This window comes from Dendrobium catenatum, unplaced genomic scaffold (genome assembly GCF_001605985.2).
Source record: "Dendrobium catenatum unplaced genomic scaffold, ASM160598v2 fragScaff_scaffold_1220, whole genome shotgun sequence".
Taxonomy (NCBI): domain Eukaryota; kingdom Viridiplantae; phylum Streptophyta; class Magnoliopsida; order Asparagales; family Orchidaceae; genus Dendrobium; species Dendrobium catenatum.
In genome coordinates, this window is record NW_021319682.1 from 12,866,589 (window position 1) to 12,889,232 (window position 22,644).

The 22,644-nt window shown below is 32.9% G+C and overlaps 1 protein-coding gene across 1 annotated transcript; it reads right to left on the minus strand.

Annotated features, from left to right (window-relative positions):
* Window positions 1-5,991: 5,991 nt before the first annotated feature.
* LOC110110006 (prostatic spermine-binding protein-like) lies at window positions 5,992-6,513 on the minus strand. Its single transcript, XM_020841277.1, has one exon. It carries the CDS (start codon window positions 6,511-6,513, stop codon window positions 5,992-5,994), a length of 522 nt encoding a protein of 173 aa, XP_020696936.1.
* Window positions 6,514-22,644: the final 16,131 nt, after the last annotated feature.

Below are 22,644 nucleotides of genomic sequence, written 5' to 3' on the forward strand. Positions count from 1 at the left end.
GCAAATGGCAACTTTAAATTCATAAATATGTTATTTTCATGTCATGCATTGGTCATTTCGATGGATCAAATGTGGATTGTAAAGTATTTCAGAGTTAAATTTATGCCTTGATGGTAAATATCCGGCATGGTTTCCTGAAGCAGCTAACAGTTTGTTAGGATTTGTTTGGGATGGCGTTTTTACTATTTTTTAAAGCAGTTTTTTAGTATAAAATTAATTTTTTTTACTAGAAAGATGTTTTAAAAAACAGTAAAGAAAGCCGTCCCAAACGAAGTCTTAGTCTCTTCATTATCCAACGAACTAACGAAGAGGTTAATATAAGGGCCCAGGTCACAATGTAATCCTTTGAATTCGGTAAGCAATCAAATGAGCCCATCTTAATTTTGCTGCATTTGCCTCATTGGCTCTTATTATTTGGAGAGATTATTATGTGCGGAGTGTGGACGGGGAGAACCGTCTGCACAAGCATTGTTTGGCGTTAGGTACCAGCACTGGGTACCGCTGGGTACTCAGTGCTTGTGCGGACGGTGCGCACTCCGCTCCTAATAATTTTTCTATTATTTGATATCATCAAATTAGGTTTTGTTTGGAGCAGATTTTGGACTGCTTTTGTTATAAGAAAAGTCGTTAATAAAAATATTGTGTTTTTGAAAGACAGTTTTTCATTATTATTTCAAATTTTTATCTTTAAAATTTTTATATTTTTTAAGAAATATTTTTAAAATTGTGACTAAGAAAAGAGTTTTTGAAAGCAAAAATAGAAAGTTTGAATTGCCTCAAACAATGCCCTAATATAGCCTTGGCCCCAATATCTATGAGAAAATCATTTTGTTTGATTCTCATGTCAATAATAGGTTGGCTTAAGGTCCTGTGTGGTGGTTGTGATTTTTATAAGATAGTGGGTAAAGCCTTTTTTTTTTTTTTTGAAATCATTGTGTATCATAAATAAGGTAAAGCCTTTTTTTTTTTTTTGAAATCATTGTGTATCATAAATAATTTTTTTTTGGTTCAAAATTCAAAAATATATATTTTATAAGCACTATTGTCATAAAAATAAAATTTCATCACAATAATTTTCAAAAATTGATAAAAAAATAATGGCTGACAGCAATTTCAACAGTACAAAATTTGTCTCAATTTAATTTTTAAGGTTTTGTTTGGGATGATTTTCTTATTGTTTGTTAAAGTAGTTTTTAAAAATTAAAATTAAAATTTTTGTATTAAAAAGTTATTTTATTCAACCATATTTATCATCAAATTCAATATGAATTCGATATCAATAAAAATAAATTTAATTTTCGATCAATTCTGATCTCATTAGACAATTTGTTTAATCCTAAAAACATGTAAGCATTCATAAAGAATTCAACTAGGAGGTCAGTTCAAGCTAAATTTAACTTATCAAACAGCTAGCTTAAACCTTCAGTCAAATTCACCGCACTAGTTTTTGGCTTGATGGGATTTCGTGCAGATATAATGATTAAAGTAAGAGCTAAGGGGAGTATCTAGATATGTTAAGCCTGGAATATCTTGAAATCTGTTTTGTTGAATCTTTTAAGCTTCAAAGCTTAGCTTTGGATTTAAATACAGAGGAAGCAAGAATGATGCTGTTTACCTGACTGATTTTCCCAAGAAATTGCAGTATGTTGGTACATTGATGAGATTCAACTCGCCTACTTTCTCCTTGTTTATTATATTTCTATGAAGTAACATGTTTAGCTCAAGTTTTCAGTCTACTGCTGCAACAATTTATGACATGTTTATATATTTGAAAAAATTTGGGACAAGCCTGTATATTGATCGAAAAAGAATTACAAGTAAAAAATAAAATATCCACAAAAAAGTGGGAGAAAGCTCAAAAAGAGCCCAAAACAATAAAAAAAGGAATCTAAAACAGCCCAAATAGAGAAGCAACACAAGAAAACCCCCAATAGAGGGATAGAAGAAGCTATAGAGTCCCGAGAATACCCTGGTTGTCCGAAGACCATCCAAAAGGTATAGCTTGAGATCAGGTACATATCACTGTCCATGGCTTCACTAAAAAATCCCCCAAGCCACAAAAAACGGCGAACAAACAACAGTAAAAACACATTGACTAGAGCAATCCAATAAGTTAACTCCATTCCTCCACTTGCAAACTTTAGAAAAAACAGCTCTATTAATCTTAAAAGTAATGGTAAAAATGCTATTAGCTTTTGCACCAAAACGACGATAATTTCGTTCCCTCTAGATGAAATATATCGCAACAAGTTAATAGATAATAGAGGCTTTTAGCAGCAGCTGAAGTGTTCGAAAGATCATTAATCCAGTCTAAGAGATGAATTGTATTGGGTGGGTCTTAGAAGCAAGCATCCAGAATCAAGAATAAGATAAAAAATAATGGAAAATGAGAAATTGCATTTGAAAAAGAGGTGAGTGCTTTCATATTCCGAGAAACACATGGGGTATTTCAAATCAACCGTTATATTCCGTTTGTGCAGAACATCTGAAGTTTTGAAGCCACCAACACGGCACAATCACCCAAACAGAGATAGCCATGCATATTAAGAGCTTTCAAAATCTTTCTTAGGCTTCGTTTGGATCATCTTTTTTACTACTTACAACAACTTTTAGTACAAAATTTGTACTAAAAACACTTTTAAAAAATAGTAACAAAGCTATCACAAGCAAAGCCTTAATTTTTATTCATTGAGGGAATTTTTCTCTAATCTATGAATAGTCACTGGCTTTTATCTTTTATGCATGAACTCACTTTTAACTATTGGGGGACAAGAAGAATGAGATAAAACACAAAATAAAGAAAAAAAACAGTACTGAATGAGACAGATGCTTGTTAACAGTAGAGAGAGCATAATGCAGAAGAAACACTTACCAATGTGAAATGTCAGAGGCAGATGACTTTGTATTTAATTAATTAATTAATTAATTAATTAATTTAATTTTTATTGAGAATTTGAAGGTTATCATATTCAAATCACAGTGTTCTATGAGCTCATTCAAATAGACTAAATATTATCATATTTGCCATTTTTTGAATGGTTGAAAACAAACATTTCTATGAGACACCCACAGACTATTTACATGAGCCTATGATAAGTTGCCTGAAATTAAATGTGAGTTTCTTGTTGCACTTAAAAGGATAAATTATTCTGTGCGGAGTTCGGATGCAGCTCTATGTCTGGAAGCGAATCAGGCGCATCCACATCAGCGGTACTGAACAGTACCGAGCCGCAATACACACCTGTGACCATCTTGATTGTCGATGCCAGTGTCTGTGCCATTCATACATGTCATTCTCGTAACATGGCCTAACAAATAGTAATAATAATAGTTGCATTTAATTTTCTTTTTCAAACAAGTAAATATTATAAAATATTTAAATTAAGACACCTAAATTTTAAATTTTTGTAAAAAAAACAACCCCTCATGGCCTCATACTTGCTTTTGTCCGGTAAAAGAAAGGAAAAAATTGCCTACTTTTGTTCCCAATCACTTAGCTTTTAAGCAAAACATTTTCAACGTACGTTGGTCTAAACGACCGTCCTTTATTTTATAAATGGTGAGACAATAATTATCCGATGAATTTTAACATGTCAAACAGCTCTGATCTGTTCTGTATTATCACCAAGATCTCATTTATTTTCTACTGAATAAAAAAAAAGATATTATCAGAAAATGTAGATTTCTTTTTCACTTTATGTTTATTAAAAGAAAAAAAATTATATCTAATTATCAATTGATGAAATCTAAGCATTTGCATTCTTTAAGCAATCAAATGACTCTACCGTTTCGTTTGGGATGACTTTCTTACTGTTTCTTAAAATAGTTTTTTAGTATAATAATTTTAATTTGTGTACTAAAAAGTTGTTTTAAGAAGCAATAAGAAAGCTGTCTCAAATGAAACCTTAAGATTAGCTTTCTGAATTCTGACTGTTGTATTTTTCATATCGCAACTACACTTCAACTTAACAATCGCTTGTTGGTTTCTCATTGCATTACAGAATTTTTTGTAGTGAGAAGGTTGCATGTTTTTTTATAACTATATCTACTCATGTATGGGAGCTTCAAAAAAAGAGTAATATCCACAACAGCTTTTATAAAAGCACTTTCTCCACATAAAAATCTTCATAAACATCTTTATAAAAAGTTATAGTCACCCCAAATAAATCATAAATATCACTATTTTCATGATTCCAAATTTAAAAATATAACACTCTACTTTTTCCAAATCTTCAAAGAGAAGCAAGCATTCTCATCACTTGAATACTTAGTTAAAAAAAAAAAAACTTACCTGGTAAACTCATCAGAAATGCATCAAGATCATAGTTTTTTTTTTTTTTTTTTGTGACAAGTAAGCACTGCTTTTGGGCCGGTGAAAATCCCAGTCGACCTAGCATGCTACCCACACCAATTTACACGGGTCAACATACACTTAAGGATTTCACTGTTTGTCAAAGGATTTGAACCAGATACCTGGGCTTTGCCCAGCCGGCTCTTCACCACTTGGACAAGCGGCGGTGGGTAGATCATAGCTTTCTCTTGTCATGTTCCCATCTTTGGGGGCCATAATTCTTGGCTATTATTGTGAACACAGGAAATTCTCACTACAAAAACTAATACAGCTTTTACTACTTTTATGCATATATAAATGGAAAATACGAAAGCAAAGCAACTGAAAGGGAAGTGAAAGTGAACCCCACTGCCTGCCCAGCAAGTATTATTATGAGAGTGCTTCAGTGGGTCATGCTTTGTGCAATTCAACTCATCACCTGCTACTGCTGCTGCTGCTGCTGCTACCTTTGGCTTCTCTTGTCAATCCAGACATAAGCAAATATACTTTCTATCACGATAATTTTTCAATAGTTCCATTCTATTTTGATCATTTGCTTCATACTCAATCGATCCGATCTTAGGTTTTTTTCTCTTCTTTTGTAAAAAATAGTTTTAGAAATAATGGCTAAGGGAATGAAGTTTTTTAACGGCGAAGCAAATATCAAAAAGCTTCGCTCAAAACAGTATAAAAATTGAAGTTCCCTAAAAAAATATTTCTATAGAAGAGTCCCATCCAAATAGCGACAAAACAAAATTTCTCCGTTTCTAATTAAATAGTAAAGGAAAAAAAATGCTGAAACAAACGAGGCCGTAGGCATTGTTTGGGGCGGCTTTCTTACTGCTTTATGAAACAACTTTTTAGTACAAAATTTATTAGTTTAACAAAATTTTTACTAAAATGCTAATGTATAAAGCAATAAAAAAGCCGTCCCAAACAAAGCGTATGCACAAGAATACATAAAAAGATTTTGTCCTAATTTTTTTAGGAGCTCGTATGATGAAGCATAATCATCTCAAAAACTAGTCATAATTAGCATGATGCCATGCAAAAAACCTTAATTAGGACCATGACTCTTCATCATTAACACTGCATGAAAACGCTTAATTATAAAATTAATTAAGCCAGTGTTCTTTAATCCCCTCCAACTAATTTTATCCCACTCACCTAATCCTCCCTCCTACAATCCATGCAATCCCATGCATGCAGTACGTTGAAAAACAAATTAATTCTTGAATCATTCTTGCTTAGCAAGTACGTAATTATAAGCTTAAGCATGCAGAAAGCAAGATTAAGAAGAAAGTGATTCACACAGAGATTAAGGTAAGCTTTGTTAAATCATTCTTTATGAACAAATCATTAAGGTTTGGGTATATAATTAATATAAGATGAGAGGATTTACATACATAGCACTCAGAATGATCTAATTTACATATATAGTATCTAAACTTTACTATTTGCATGATATGACATTGTTAATTAAAGAAGATGGATTTCGTTGGAGAGGTTAGAGAAGTATGTCTCAATGAAATCTAAGGCACTAATTAGGATTAGGGGTGCAAACGAGTCGAGTTGAGCTTGTCTGCCAAATGCCGAGCTCGAGCTTTACCTGTCTCACGTCGAGCGGCTCGTCGAGATCCATTTTGAGCTCTGTTGCCGAGCTACATCCCAAGCAACATGTGAGCTCCGTCGTCCCGAACTCCGTTGTCGCATCCACTGTCCTCTTGAGCTCCGTCATTAACCCGATCTCTTTTGTCATCTTGAGCATCGTTGTCATCTCGAGCTCCGTCGTTGACCTGAGCTCTGTCGTCGTCCCGAGTGTCGTCATCATCTTGAGCTCGATCATCAACCCGAGCTCTGTCGTCGTCCCGAGTGTCATCATCGTCCCAAGCTCGATCATCAACCCGAGCTCTGTCGTCGTCCCGAGTGTCGTCATAGTCCCAAGCTCCATCATCAACCCGAGCTCTATCATCATCCTGAGCTCCATCAAAGTTCCGAGCAGCACGCCCGACCTTCGATTTGTTTTCCTGCCAAACCTTCGATTTGTTTTCCCTCCGGCATCTGAAGGTCACATCCGCAAGCGGCTTGACAAGCTCACGAGTCGAGCGGAGGTCTGTTCGAGCTCGAGCTCGATAAGCTGTCAAGTTCGAGCTTGACCCGCGAGCTCGATAAGCTCGGTTCATCAAGCATTCTAATGAGTTGAGTCTGAATCGGCTCACGAGTCAGCTTGATGCACGAATTCACACTTCAGTGTGCCCATCCTTCAACCTGCTCGCCTTGGCATGTGAATGGTCCAAATTGCATCCATACACAGCCCAACAAAGCCACATTACAGCATGAAACCCCATGCACCCTAACACATAGCTATGCGTGCGCACACTCATCTTCATCAATAACAACATGACCAATGACTTTTGAATGCTATGTATGTGCATTCCCTTATAAGATAATGAATACCCATGAAGGTATGCATGCATGAATATAAATTAAATTTGATTAATTCAATTCCTTTGCAGTTATTTTTCTTTCCATTTCCTCTATTTTTCTACATAAATTTCTTTAGCTGTAAAAGCAATTTCAAAGTTCAATGTTTTTTTTTATAATTTTTTTGGGAGATACAAATTTCAAGTTAATTTATAATATGTGGGCTAATGGATATAGAGCGTAAAGGGTTCGGGCCCGAGAGAGATTATTCTGTGCAGACGTTGAATATAGTTCTACATATCTATACAAATTAGAATAAGTCACGCAAGTTTTATTGAGCAGTGATACCGAGCGGTACCCGCGGCTCGATACTGTACCCATGCTCTATACCACAGTACCGAGCCGCGGGCTTAGACATCGGGACGGAATTCAGCGTCTGCACAGAATAATTTTTTCTAAAAAAGGTTGGTAAAATGAGGTGCGGTCGGCACGCAAAGGCAGCAGACGCGCGTGCAGCGGGAGAGTCGCGGGCGCTCACGCGTGAGCAACTGGTTTACGGATATGGTCCCCACTGACCCCACCGAGAAACACACAGAAAATAAAGGTATTTATATGTAAATATATCTATTAAACATTGGATTCGGTTTCTGTCTTTATATCTATGCAAATTTATTTGGACTCAAACTAACAAAATTATAATAGCTTAAATAAATAATGAATCCCTGATCATAAAAAAAATAAAATATGCAGATGAAATTATATAAATATAAAAGGTTTAATTACCCCTCATAGGCCATAAAAAAAATCTTCTTGCATAGATACAAATTTTGATGCAAATTTAAATTAAGGATTTTCAGAATTAAAAATTGAAGTATAAACTTATAGTCAAACTGAACGTCTCAACAATACGAACCTAACAATATCAAAAGTGGTCCAATCAGAATCCAAATGAGCCTAGATAAAGTGTTTGAAGGGTAATTAAAAACTTAACATTAATTAGATGATCAAACGATTCCAAATCTTTCATGCTTATAGTCAAATTTAGGGTATCAGTAAGACAAATCTAACGAGTTTAAGATCACTTAATTTCATCCATATTAAGACATTTGAATGTTTAAAGAATTTTAAATGATCAAAGGAAGGCTGTTCGAAAGAGCATTTAGAATTTTCTTCATATATATGAGATATGACATTCTAAAAATCCATAAATAGACTTCTGCTCTCAACATGAAGAGGGAGTTGGAGCTAAATCGTGTTTGAGATTTAAGAAAGCTTAGAAGCTTTGAGAATCCCGAGGCTATACTTGAGCACCACCACCGAACCACTATCTGACCATCATTATCAGAACACTATCATTGGGCTACTGCTTGATTGTTGATGTCAGAACACCACTCGAAACACTTCATTGTACCACCACCCGACCAACGGTACTAGACTTCCTTTGTTCATCTATAGTTCTCAACCAGCAAGGCTCTACTATGATCCTCCAATCACAGTCTCCCAACTAAGGTCATCTGACCTCGTTTCATGACTATAGTCCTTTGACAATCCACTAACCCTCGACTATAATACTCCGATCTATCTCTATTACCCAATTATGATCCTTTAACCACCATTGCTTGACAACGATCCTATGATCTCCCCAATCCAATTACATCATTCTACCACCATCGCCTAATGATGGCCCTTCAACCACTATTGCTAAAGGATGGTCCTTTACCCTACAGTCTTCTAATTATTGTTACTAGTTACATTGATGCTCGTTGATTTCATCACTTACCATCACTGATTATGCCAACATGTGCAATTATTTATAAGACTGATGTATGTTATTGACATCAACTACAACTCCCATTATCAACACTAGGATTTATACTGGATTTCTTGGTCTACGATCTCCTCTTCTCAAAGGAGTACGACAAAAAAAAAAAAAAAAAAAACAAATAAATGTTTTATTAAAGATATCTTATACTAGGGATCTTCCAAGTTCAAACATGTAATGCCTTCTATATATTATATTTACTCCATTGAATCAATGCCTTCTCCCGAAAAAGGACATTATTTATAACCAATGATAAATAATAGATGAATCATTTTAATTGGCTCATGCCTTATGATTTTTTTTTCCTTTCAAGAGTTTTAATGTAAAAATTTTGGTGTCTTTTATAATTGTTGCACTCATCTCTTATCTCTATATATGTGTGCTTGATTGTCTTATAAACTCTCTATCTCTTTACTACAGTGAATGCTCTAGCATATAAAAATTTGATGCTATTTGTAGGAGTCAGTCTTGGTTGGGGACAACCCTTTCTACAATGTTGAAAGGTTATTCATGTCAACTTCTCATGCATGGTTATATCAAGGCAAACCCTTTGTCATATATCATTTTATCAATAAAAAAAAAATCAAGATTAAGAAAGTATTAAACAACTATCTTTCTTGAAGCTTCTAGAAAATATGAGAACTTTTTTAAGAAAGTTTAAAACTCCTTGGGCAAGGTCGTAGTCGGGGCTTCGAAACTGTCAAAAGATAGACTAATATTCACATTTTGATTTAGGATAAATGTGACACTCACCATCTCTAAATCATGGTACAATTGATTTTAGGAAGATTTGATTTAACCTTTTCTGCACGGGTTAATATTATCAAAAAATGTGATTTGTATAAGTGTAGGAAGATTATGATTTATGATAAGCAAAGGCATTATCATGAAGGGTTACCTTATGATGGGATATGCTTAGAGTAACGGAATATCTAAAATGGCAAGAGACTAACTAATAATATAAAAATTTTTAATAGGAATATGCCTATATTGATTATTTTAATAATTGTTGTGCAAAGATATTGAAGATATGTGTGACTGAGATTCTTTTGGACTCAAGATATGGAGCACCATAAGTTGGAGGAAGTTAAATCATTATATATATATTTGGAATAGGGTATCCACCCGCTGTCATCCCCGAAAGGGAACTTGGCGGTGTGACTAATCCTTGGCTGACCTAGAAGAGACACCCACCACAGAAATCTCCTGGACCGCACTTGATTGGGTCCCACTTAAGAGGCGTTGCCGCTTGAGGGGAATCGAGCAAGGGTTGGGGATTGCCAACTGCACTCGCTCACCAACCAAGCTAAGCAACAATGAGCCATTTTATAATCTTTATATTGAGAACTATTATCATAATATAAAATTTAAAAGATATGTTTGAGTATGATGCATGTAATATCGACAAAGCCAATTTTGAGATTGGTTTGTCGGACCGACGGATCCATAGACCGACGAATCTTTAGACAAATAATTATTAAATATTTATGAGATTAGTGTCTATGTTTCTTGGTTTCAGATTTTCATGGTAAACTTTTATATATATATACTTCTTCAATGACCAACAACTAATCTCTCAATCATGAATAATATAATGCATATGATGAGAGTCACATAAGCTTATTCTCGGAGATTTTAAACTCTTTCTATCATCATAAATATTATAATGCATAATAATTATATATATCATATTCTAAAAATGCTCTTTATGAAAAATAAACCAAAAGCTATATTGATACATATTTTAAAAAAATTTAATCAGATTTCTTAAGTGTGAATATTGATGTTGCAGCTAAAAGCAATATAAATATATTCAAATATGAAAACTAACCGACAGTGCGTGAGAGGAAAGTAGGCAGACATGGCTGGTGGAAGGTATGAATAAAGAAGAAAAAGCCTGTACAGTTAACGAAAGGGAAGAAGAAGACATTTTCTGTGAGGCCCTCCTCTCTCTCTATTCTTTCCATCTCCATTGACTTCACTACACTATATCATTAACCATTAATTGGTACATATAGCTGTAGTTTGGCTCTCTTGAAGGAAAATATGAGAAGAGGATGCATAGTCTTAAGAGGAAGAACAGTTTAATTAATTTTTTGCTGCTTTCTAAAACAGCTTTTTAGTAAAATTTTAATTTTGTATTAAAAAACTGCTTTGAGAAGCAAGAAGAAAGCTGTCACAAACGAAACCTTTATCAAATTTATGTTCTTAAATCAAAATTTTCAAAAATAAGGTATGTTAATTACATTTTCTTAACAAATTCATTAAAAAAGAAGAAGATTTGACTCTACTTTGCTTAGAATAATCAATCAGATCGACTGCAAAGAAAATTACATTGACTTTTATTTAGGAGAATTTTGTTGATTGGTACAGCTGAAAAAGTTAAGTCCAATCCTTTTTTTCTTTTTTAATTTGTTTGTAAGTGAAGTTTTCTTAATAGAAATATAGTAAAATCAAACACAGAGAGAATTATTGAGAAACAGTGAGTGGATATCTCCATCATACTCTTTTATATTTCCCTTTTTTCTCTATTTTGTTGTATACAGAAAGTATATTACAATAATGATATAATTTTTGCATCTGAGATACAGCGATAGTGTAAATTTGCCCATTAATTCTCTTCATTTTATTGTGTAACACTTCTTATATTTAATGGTTTGACTATTTTCCATTGGCAGAGCCATAAATATTTTTCGGTGGAGTATTATAAATTAATTATTTTAAAATATCATTTGTATTTTTCAATAAATATCTGAAATCCTAAAATTTTATAGGGGGAATAAATTAAATCTTTTTTAAAAAATTATATTTGTGCTTGAAAAATATATATAATATCTTAGAATTTTAGATGGGGGGAGTGATTATTATGTCAAAATTTAAATAAAATTTGAACCATTTCTCTCTCTGAATATTCATGTTCTATGCCTTGGATGCTCTATATGGATCTCAATGGAGAAGTGCAAGTCATTTTTTTGAAAAACTAAAGCCTTTTTAGTACGTACGTACTCTCTTTCTTTCATTTTTGTTTTGAATAAAGGTGGTGACAAGCTTGGGAGTGTTACTGAAGGGAGGGCAAGCTAGCTAGTGACCACCATTAATCCTGATCTACTGTCACAAAGGAAGGAAAAGAAAGCATATGAATCTATTGCAAAGCGATGGTGGGTGCTGCATGTGGACCTTCAGCCATAAAAGTCACTTTAAGTTTTCTAAGGCTTAAGTTCAAGGTTTTTTTGTACTGCAATACTAATTACTTTTATTTACTCTTTTGTTCATGACGAAGGGTGCTCATAGAACTGTAATAATGGCGTTTATTATGGGTAATATATGTTTTATTGTGAAGTTTAGTAGTCTGAAGGGTGTTCATAGACCCGAAGTCTTGAAAAATTCAGCTCACTATCGTTCAGCAGCTGAAAGATTATAAGTCCAATGAACCAGCAATTGAAAGAATATAGCTATATATAAAACATATCAAGACTATAAAGCAATCAAACAGATAGAAAAAGCTCCTAACAACCAGAATCCAGTACTTTAGCAATAGCAATATCGCATATCACCCCAAGAAGATCAATAAACAGATCTCAGTCGTGCTAATACAAGTAAGAGTTATCTGCCTCTTCCAGCAATAGAAAAAGATATTGTTTCATCCAGTAGATGAAGAGCCTCATGCAGCAAAATTGAAACTGAAGTTATTAGCATAATTGAATGATAATAAAAGAAAAACTTAGCTAGTGATAAACTAGAAATATTAATTAGTCAAAGATCTCCAACGCCCGTATGGAAAATGATATTAAATCGTGCATTTTGCTGAAATCAAATCATTTAACAAAGTGAACCATATCACACTATAGGAAAATCGTCCATTACCGATGACAATTTCCGATGATTTTTCAATTTTTCGGCGGTTTAAAAACCGTTGGAATAAACCGTGTAGGGAATGGAAACCAATGGCATATTTTTGGCGGTAATATTTTCCGGCGGTTTTCCACTGGCTACAATAGCTGGAAATTAATGGACCTAAAACCGCAGGTAAACCGCCGAAAGATTTTGATGCAAGTACTGCCAGAGACCGCCGGTATTTCCGGCGGCCAAATCGCCGGCTAGTCGCCAGTTTTTACAGACGAAAAATAAAAAAACCTGCGGCAAAATTGCCTCTGTCCTGTATCGAAGTTTCTGACGACAAAACCGTCGGAAACATGTAGCAATTCCAACGACACAGAAACCCTAATAATTAGCAAAACCAACAAACATCCTTTCCAACCACCGAATAAGATGTTTAAATCAACTCGAAAATAATGAGAGCAAGATCATAACAAGCGGAATTTTAACCATCGACATGAAACATACAACTAAGAGTTTATAAAATTCAGCAGCCCAATAACTAAGCTCAAGAGACCAAATTCCAATCATCACAACTATCATTGCATCTCCAAACCAACGAAATACTTAGATAATATATAGGAAGATCATAAGTGGAAGAACAGTAGTCACATTTTGAATAACCCAAACCACCTGAGACTCAACATCCAAAGGATCTACGGAAAGGAAATCATTTCAAAAGTCTCAACCCAATCCATAATAAAATAACAGGAAAGAAACCACCATAACAACAATAGGGATATGAATTATAAACTGTTATAAATATCTTTATCTTCTAACAAATGAGGCAATCATATTATATCAACATTAACTAAAGCAACTGAGAAGGGATGCTAAATCCCACAAACCGCCGACAAGCCGCCGGTGTTTTACAAAACCGCCAGAAAACTACTAGTAAACGCCGTAACAAACCACCGATAATGAGTGATTTTCCCGTAGTGAATTAAGATTAGCATGTAAAGTTCCAAAGTTGTTACGAGGCATGATCCTAATCCTAATCATGATTATAAAATTACAAAGTAGTATTCCATCGGAGACATATGTCACTGTCTCGAGCCAATAAAAAAGTAATTAGTGACAACTAACTTTTATGCCCTTTAATCCACAAACATGATTTCTTTAATAAACAAGCATTAAGTGGATTACAATGGAAACCACTTTCTTTGTTTAAGAAAAAAAAAAAACAAAAAAAACAAAAGAAAACACATTTCCACATGCTCTCTGATCATATTCCCAATATTTTAGTAACAATGTGATAAAAGGAAAATTTTGACTGTTCTTTAGGCCAACACAAATACTAAACCTCAAAGAAAGGAGGCAATTGGGAGATGAACAAAATTAAAATAAATCACAATAATTTTGATCAAATTTGCTTAAAATTTTAGTTTTTTTTTTTCAAATTAAAACATTGTTCACAAAATACTATTTTTTTATCTATGAAAATAACAATTATAATTGCTTTAATTATTATATATCTTATAAATAGAAAAATATCTTAAAATTCAATAAAAATATCTTTTACAACAACAACATCATCATCATAATGCCTTTATCCACTACGTGGGATCAGCTACATGAATCTTTTTTCTCCATTATGTCCCGTTAAGATTCAAATTCTCATTTAAATCTAATAAAATTTTTATTTCTAATACTTCATAACCAAGTCTTTTTTGGTTTATCTTTACCTTTTTTAAAATAGGCCAAATCTACTTTCTGAACCGCGTCATCAAAAGACTAACGTTTTATGCGACCAAACCATCTAAGACGACTCTCTTTAATCTTATTAGCCATTGGAGCAACTTCAACCTTTTCAAAATTAAATGAGGATTTTATCATAATGTTTTTAATTTTTTAATGGGAGATAAAGCCTAACCTACCATCCAACCTTTCCACTAACTTGATATCACTGTCTTCATGTTTAATTAGCATATCTAAGGACCCACAGATTAGGTAGTGCTAAGCAAGTGCTTAGTATTTTTATTAGATTGTAAATGGAGGAATATTGGTCAATGCATGAATATAGTTTGCTTATGCGTGCCTCATTGTCATCAGTTCATTAAAGATCAATAAATAAACTGCTAAGTGATAGGCAAATAGACACCAATTCAAACCGGTTGAGTTGTATTAAGACTTCATTTGAGATAATTTTTTTTTACTGTTTTTCAAATTAGTTTTTTAATACAAAATTTTCTTCAGAACTGTCTCAAATGAAGCTTAATTCGATCAATTTGATTTGAGTAGTCGCAATGAAATACTAGTATTTTGGATAAAAACAGCTCTTCATGAGGATTTGGAAATCATATGTAAAATCATATGTTGGTCATGTGCATAATGCTACTTATGAGCATTACATTATTTATTATCTATATAAAGATACAAAAGTAAAAAAAGAAAAACATAACAATGAGCTAAGTAAAAGCAACATCATTGAATTTTTTCTAATAGTTAAAAGACTACATCATGTGTCTTATATATATATCATGTTGAAGAAAAAATATTCTATGCGGATCTTGGACGGCGTCTGGAGACCAACCAGAATGCGCCACAACATTTTTTTGCTCAGTACTGATGCTTGGTACTGCTGTGTACCGGGTGACATGACATGTTCTGATTAGTCACCAGACCATCTGGTGTCCGCGTAGAATAATTTCTCCATGTTGAAGGATGGTGTGCTTTTCAAAATTTAAAATGATTAAAGGGTCGTTCGGTTTGCTTAAAAAGGAATGTAGTGTAAAAAAAATACAATGTATTTAAAATATTTTTTGAGTTGTTTAGAAAAGTATAAAATAAATGCATGCAAAATTTTGTTTGTTTGTCTTGAAATAAAATGAAAAAAATGCAAAGCCCAGCAATGGCGGTGACCGATGGCCTGTGGTGGCAACAGATCATGGCGGTGTATTTAAAAATTGGTCACTAAATTAAACTAGCAGATGAATTCTAAATATTCAAAATTTCTCTAAGTTTATTTTACTCAAATCAAATATCAATATTTTGATATTTTCAAAACCTCTATATTTAAAATACTTCAAAATAATTAATAGTTTTTCTTAAAAAAAAATTTAGTTATCAAAATTTCCTATTTATGTTTAAAATCTTTAGTGTCCATATAAGCTTATATAATCGCAGGATTTCAGCTTAAAGTATAATTAGGTGGGAGCATATATTTCCTAATAACTCACTAAAAGCAAGACAAGCAATCAATGTCATAAACCATCAACATTAATGATCTTTTTTTTTTTTTTTTTGATGAACAATCAATTGTAAATGTGGAGCCTATATGAAGCTTAAAGATGAAGATAAACGCAGATGAGTAAAGGAAATATGGAAAATATATTAATTTACAGGTGTCTAACAAAAAATATTCATGATATCAAATTAAACTTGCAATATTATAGAAAAAAAAAAATGGTTGTGACATATAAAGGTAAATGATTAATTCATGAAGACTATTTTTGTTTAATTAAAAAAAAATTAAAATCTATTGAAAATTTGTTGGATTACATATTTGGTGGGCAACCCCAATCTAATTATTTTAATATACAACCTAAGCCTTCAATAATAGGATATACATCTAAGGTTTTAGGTGAAATGATTGCTCATCTTTCAACCCCAATCTAATAATTATCAAATTTTCTATTGCATAATGTTGATCTCTTAGGTTGTTAAAGTATTTTGATATATTCATGATCATCTGCTAAGAAAATTTTCAAATATGACCCATCTGAATGAGGATTTGAAAGTCAATATTTGACACGAAACGAAAACCCGACCCGGAAAATCCGGGTTGAACCCGACCCGATTTCAAAACGGGTCGGGTTCGGGTTCCAGAAATCGACCCGTTTAAAAAACGGGTCGGGTTCGGGTTGACCCGGCGGGTTGCCGGGTCAACCCGCCAACCCGTGTCAGTTCCGGGTTCGACCCGAACCCGACCCGTGACCCGAAATTGACACCCCTAGATTTAATTATGACTAACGTTTCGTTTGGGACGGCTTTCTTACTATTTCTTAAAGCAGTTTTCTAATATAAATTTTTTAATTTTTGTACTAAAAAACTGCTTTAAAAAGCAGGAAGAAAACCGTCCCAAATGAAGCATAACTCTTTTATGATGTGCCTAAGGTGTTCATTAAAAAAAAAATGTGCCTCAGGTGTTCACCATTGAGTTTTCTTTCTTTATATCTTCACCATGATACTATCTTCTAGAATATTTGGGCTAATTTATCTTAGATCAAATAGATATTTTATCATGCTGAGCGTGAAATATTGTCATCGATGATTATCTCATGTTAATTTATGATGTATTATTAAATAAAAGAAAGAGAACATACCTTAAGATTCGTGCGATAATATCACACAGATCATATGATCGAATGATCGATGACTAACAACACCTGGCAGAATCATGGCAAGCTTATTGTGCCATGAGTTTGCACTCGAGCCTATACTCTAACTTAAAATATATTTTAAAAATAATTTTGAACTATTATTATATAATATATTTAACTTTTTAAAATTCTTTCAATATTAAAAGTAAAACTTAAAATGTAATGAAAATTTTAATTTAAAATTAAAAAATTGAACTCCACAATCGAGTCAAGATTGTGCTTTCCAAAGGAGCTCAAGCCTTCAAATGTTTTAGCGAGCCCAGTTCCAATTCAGTAAATGAGCTCGGGTTGAGCTCGAACTGAAATACGGCCTCAATAAGAATTAAATAAGTTGAGCTTGATTGATTAGACACCCGACTCGTTTAATTGCTCCCCTAATCCTGCAATCAATTTTTGATAAGCGGTGATTGTTTGGGACAGCTTTTACGCTGCTTTATGAAATAGTTTTTTAATATAATTAAAACAATATATACTTGAAAGCTAATTTAAAGAATAGTAATAAATTTGTTTCAAATGAAGTTTTAGTTAAAATGTGACAAGTAGAAAAGAAGAAGACAAAATAAGAAAGCCTCCAAAGCCTTTTATAACCTTGCAGGTCCAGCATTGGGTAAACAATACGGTTTAGCGTATGGACATAAAACTTATGGAGAAAAAACAAAAGAAGCCAACTACAGCTGAACCTTTTATGAAACCATGCAGTGAAAGGAATAGCAGTTTTAAACTTTCTATTTAATGGATGCAGATAAAAAAAAGGTTTTTACTTCATATTGTCTGCTTCCTTTTTCTGTTGAAGATGAGGCTGATTACCACAAGTAATTATTTAAACATTTTGAATTTGCCTGCTTTTGCAATTTTTTGCATTCGAAAGGTTGCTTTAATTGTTTTCTTTTAATTAATTTTTTTTTTAAAATTTTAGCTATCAATAAATTTATGAGGATAGAAAAAAAGTTTAATATTTTAGCAGTGTATGAATATTCAACATATACAGATAACATAAGAGTTTGCAAGAGAAATTAAAATTTTTATGTGAAAACCTAGAAAAGTAAAAATTATGAGGCTTTTGCCCATTTGAAATTAGGGAAAATTACATACATACGACTTTATAACATTCTATTTACATATCTAACACCTAAAATTTTAATATTAAATAAATACCACCCTATACTATTTTAATATCAAATATACCACTCATATTTTCTTCCTAACACTCATATATTTCATTTCTACCACTCATATTTCATATAAAAATGAACTATGGGTGGCATGTATGTAATATTAAAGTTTTAGGTGTTAAATATGTAAATAGAATAGTATAAAGTGGTATGTATGTAAATCTCCCTTGAAATTATTCTACTAAGTATGTCGTTGTTTACAACTTGCACTTTTCCCTATAATTGTGTGAGATATTGATATAATATAGTTGACATAAGTTATAGAGAATGACTTCCATGAAGTTGGGAATAGTCTTACGAAATTGGAGTTTTCTTTAAGAAATTATTTATTGTATGTTGGTTATTCTTCTTTGAGAAGAGGAGTCCATAAATTAAAAAGTCTAATATGAAATCTGGATGCTAATGTTGGGAGTCAATGTTGACATCAAGATGGACATCAGGCTTATAGCTGATAGCTAGACGTCAAAATTGGTGGTGATGGAGGGTGATAAAGTTAGAGGGTTTTGTCATAGAGCCATAGACAAATGATGGTGGTTAGAGGACTATAATCAACCACAATAGTCGTATGATCATTTTTGGCGATGTTGGTTGGAGACCGTAGTTAGGCGAAGATGATTATAGATCATAATTAGTCGATTGTGGTAAGAGGACCATAATATGGAAAGTATTGCTGGAGGATCGTAGTCAAACCATGTTGGTAGAGAGGCCATAATCATGGGATAGTGGTCGAGTGATTCTAGTCTAGTGATGGTGGGCAGGTGATCATAATTGGGTGATAATGATCAAATTGTTGTAATTCGACAATGAGGGTCGACTATGATCCTATAATATTGGCCAGAGAATTAGTCTAGCAATGGTGGTCAGAAAATGATAATTGAGCGATGGTGGTTATAAGACCATTGTCGGGTAATGGTAGTTAGAAGATCATATTCGAATGATGATGGTTGGATGGACATAACTAAGCAACGATGGTTGCATGATCATAGTCAAGTGATGATGTGATTAGAGGACCATAGTTGAGTGATGATGATTGAGAGATTGTCAAGAAATTATAGTTAAGTTATGATGGTAGGAGCATTATAATCAGGAGACACTTGTTGGGGGATTGTAATTGGATGATGATGTTCAAAGGATCATAGTCGAGCGATGCTTGGAGGGCTAGCTATAATCGGATAATAGTGGTCGAAGAGTGAATGTTCGATATTGGTGGTCAAACAATGTAGTCATATGGTGGTGGCTAACATTGGAGGTATGATCATGGTTTGATAATGATGGTTGGATAAAGGTGGTATGGTGGTAATGGTAAAAAAATGGCAGTATGATGACGATGTCCTTTATTATGGTCCAATGATGGGAGTTAGATGTCTGAAACCCCTTAAATAAAAGAAGCTAAACCTTAAACATCGAGGCATCTTTTGGTTTAACGATTAGAATTTTATTAAACAACTCTGCAGTTAAGCGCGCTCTTCCCAAAGAAAACTTGGGATGGGTAATCCAAAGGGAAGTTACATTAACATGACAAAATTGTGAGACTTTTAGGTCAAAGTGGACAATATCTCGATAGTTAAGAGTTTAGGTTGTTAAAAATGACATCATTATAATACACCAGCTAGAATATGAGAACTAAGTATCATACAAGATAAAGTGCTATGTCATGTGAGCCACCTCTTAAACCTTATATGTAACAAAGTGCTACGTGATGGGAGCCCCCACTTGAACTTATAGGGGCCACCTCTATAATCTTCTCTGCTTGGTGGATGATTGTGGGATAAAGATGCTGATGAGGATGTTAGTTATTTAAGTGAGAGATTGTGAAATCCCTTAAATAAAAGAAACTAAACTCTTAAACATCGAAGTGCCTTTTGGTATAATGGTTAGAATTTTATTAAGAAACTTCATAGTTAAACGTGCTCTTCCCGGAGAAATCTTAGGATGGTGACCTCCTGAGAAGTTACACCAACATGACAAAACTGTGAGGCCCTTAAGCCAAAGTGGATCATATCTCGATATTTTAGAGTTTGGGTTGTTACAAGATGATGGTGGTTTGACTATTGAAAAATCTCTCTCTATTTCCAAGTCAAGGTCCAAACCTAAGCATTATTTTTTGCACCACTACTTCCTTTCTATTAAAGAATGAGAGTCTAATTATAATTTTTAAGAGTATCACCCTTGATAAATATACTTGAAATTTGAAACACTCCTTTAGATGAACCATGTTAATTACTTTGATAATGTACTTATTTTAATATTTATGTGTCTTAATGATATCAAAATTAACTGATGTTGGGATCATTGGAGATATCACGTTGAGCCACTCGATTTGAGTGTAATTATGCAAGATCTCGTAATCATTTGATCCCCTAATTAATATCCCAAACTTTTTACTTTTGTTTAAGTGCTTGATTTGGGCTCAATTGGAGTTAAATTAGATCACTTTTACGTTAACGGGTTTTTCTCATTGGCATGTTTAGTTCAATTATAAATTTGTTTAAATCAAAATTTGGACAATCTCAAATACAATTTTAGAATATTCTCATTTGAATAATACATCGAGATTCATTATTAATCAAGTGATTTTTTTTGTAGGTCTATTAGTTGCATGCTATTTTTGGACATCGAAGTGTGCATCATATAAAAATATACAAAAAGACCTTTAAAATATTTAAAGCACAAAATTACAATTTAAAAGAATTACAAGGTAATGTCACTCTCTCAACATCAACATAGGCCTTCACTCAAGGTTGTGAATAAAGTAAAGTCTCCATAATCATAATTTTGGTCTTATCTAAAATCAATAAGTTGTTTAAAATATAAAACAATAACTACAAGACAAACGAGTATTTCTAGCATATAAAAGCAGTAGGAAATGAACTTTTTCCATCGAAAATATGGACTTTTCGTGGATTTCCGACTGAAAATGTTATGATGGTAATTTGCGCATTGGAAAAATGTTTCTAATGAAAAAAGGACCGCCGAAAATATTTCCAACGGATTCACCGGTGGTTCTCCAACAAAAAAGTTACCTTAAAAAAAAGACGATTCCTTAAAAAAAAGACGATTCTTCCGTTATTTTTGTCGGATTTTTAAGTTGGTATTTTCGGCAAAAAAATAACCTCCTAAAATACTAGAGGTCCCAGTTGCATCATAAAATAAGTCCTCTAGTGTTTGAATATATTTTTCCACAATTATATTAGAACTTATGGACATGTCGTTTTGAGAATCAAAATGTGGCTTGTAATCACCATGAGAAGTCTAATACCAAAATTATGGTATGAATCCTCTGTGATATAGATCAACAATTACCTCATATGGTGTGAGGTGGACTTGAATTTTATGTTTAGAATAAGGACAGTAAAACCTTCCATCCGAGAGAAAGCTAGACAATTGACATGCTATATGGATGAAAACATTCATTATATTAACGAACTCATATGTTAATGTATTTCGTCCTTACGTCAAACGGTTATACATTCAACTTCTTTGATTCCTAATATCCATAATATGAAGAATTTATCTTACACATGCATAATACAAAGTTATTAGAGGGTTACATTTTTTTTACACATGCATATAATTCATAATGATTTGCAAATTGACCTAGAGTGCACATAGATATAATTTAGAATGATTTGAATTATCTCTTTGACATGAGAAAAGATTTTAAACATGCACTATTAATAATGAAGATAATTCAACAACAAAATCAACTAAGACTTGTGCTTTAGTTGAAATTCAACATAGTTCATGCTATAATATAGTGTAATAACATGTCATGTAGAGCTGAGCTTCAATACTGTCATTTTGTATTGAAGTTTCTTTAATTGCTTCACATTGGATCTATGATTTTTTCACCTTTTAGGAACCTTTTGGTTGGCTAAAAGATGAATGCATAATAAAATAGAATATAGAGTAAGAGGAATAATGGTTGGTTAAAAAATTAGGATTTTATTTTAGTACGTATATGAAGATAATTTTCTTAGACATTTCACCCTTCAAGAGATAGGATATCATTTTTCTATCTAAAAATTAATTAAACTTCTTCCTTGAATGTTATTTTAACAGATGAAATGGAATGATTGACAAACTCTTATGTAAATTAATTAAGATTTTTAACACTTTTTCTTTGATGATAAAAAATAACTTAAATGAGTTTTGATTTGACCATAAAATTTTAAGTTATATGTTTATAAATTTCAAGTAATGAATCTCACAAAATTAGTTACCAAATGATGATAATTATACAAAATATTTATAATATTATATCCATAACATGCATCCATTTACAAAATTGAAAAATGGTCTTTCTCATATCTTATACATCCACTCCAACTTCCTACTGAACTCATGCTTTCAACAAGATTGTCAACTTCATAATTATGTCAAATTTCAAGCATTTAACTGCCTTTACTACTAATGCTTTTGCAATAAAAAACTTATCGAGATACAATGAAATCATAGACGATATGACGTACGGACACACTAGAATGAGGCAGCGCATGGCTATAGCACCACAAAAGGAGATGAACGAGCGCGAACGACGGCTGCGAACTATAGGCGACAAAGCGGGGACCAGGAGAAAGAGAGTAAGAAATAGAGGAAATCAAGAAAATACAAGCAGACGACCGCGAAGGACTCAAA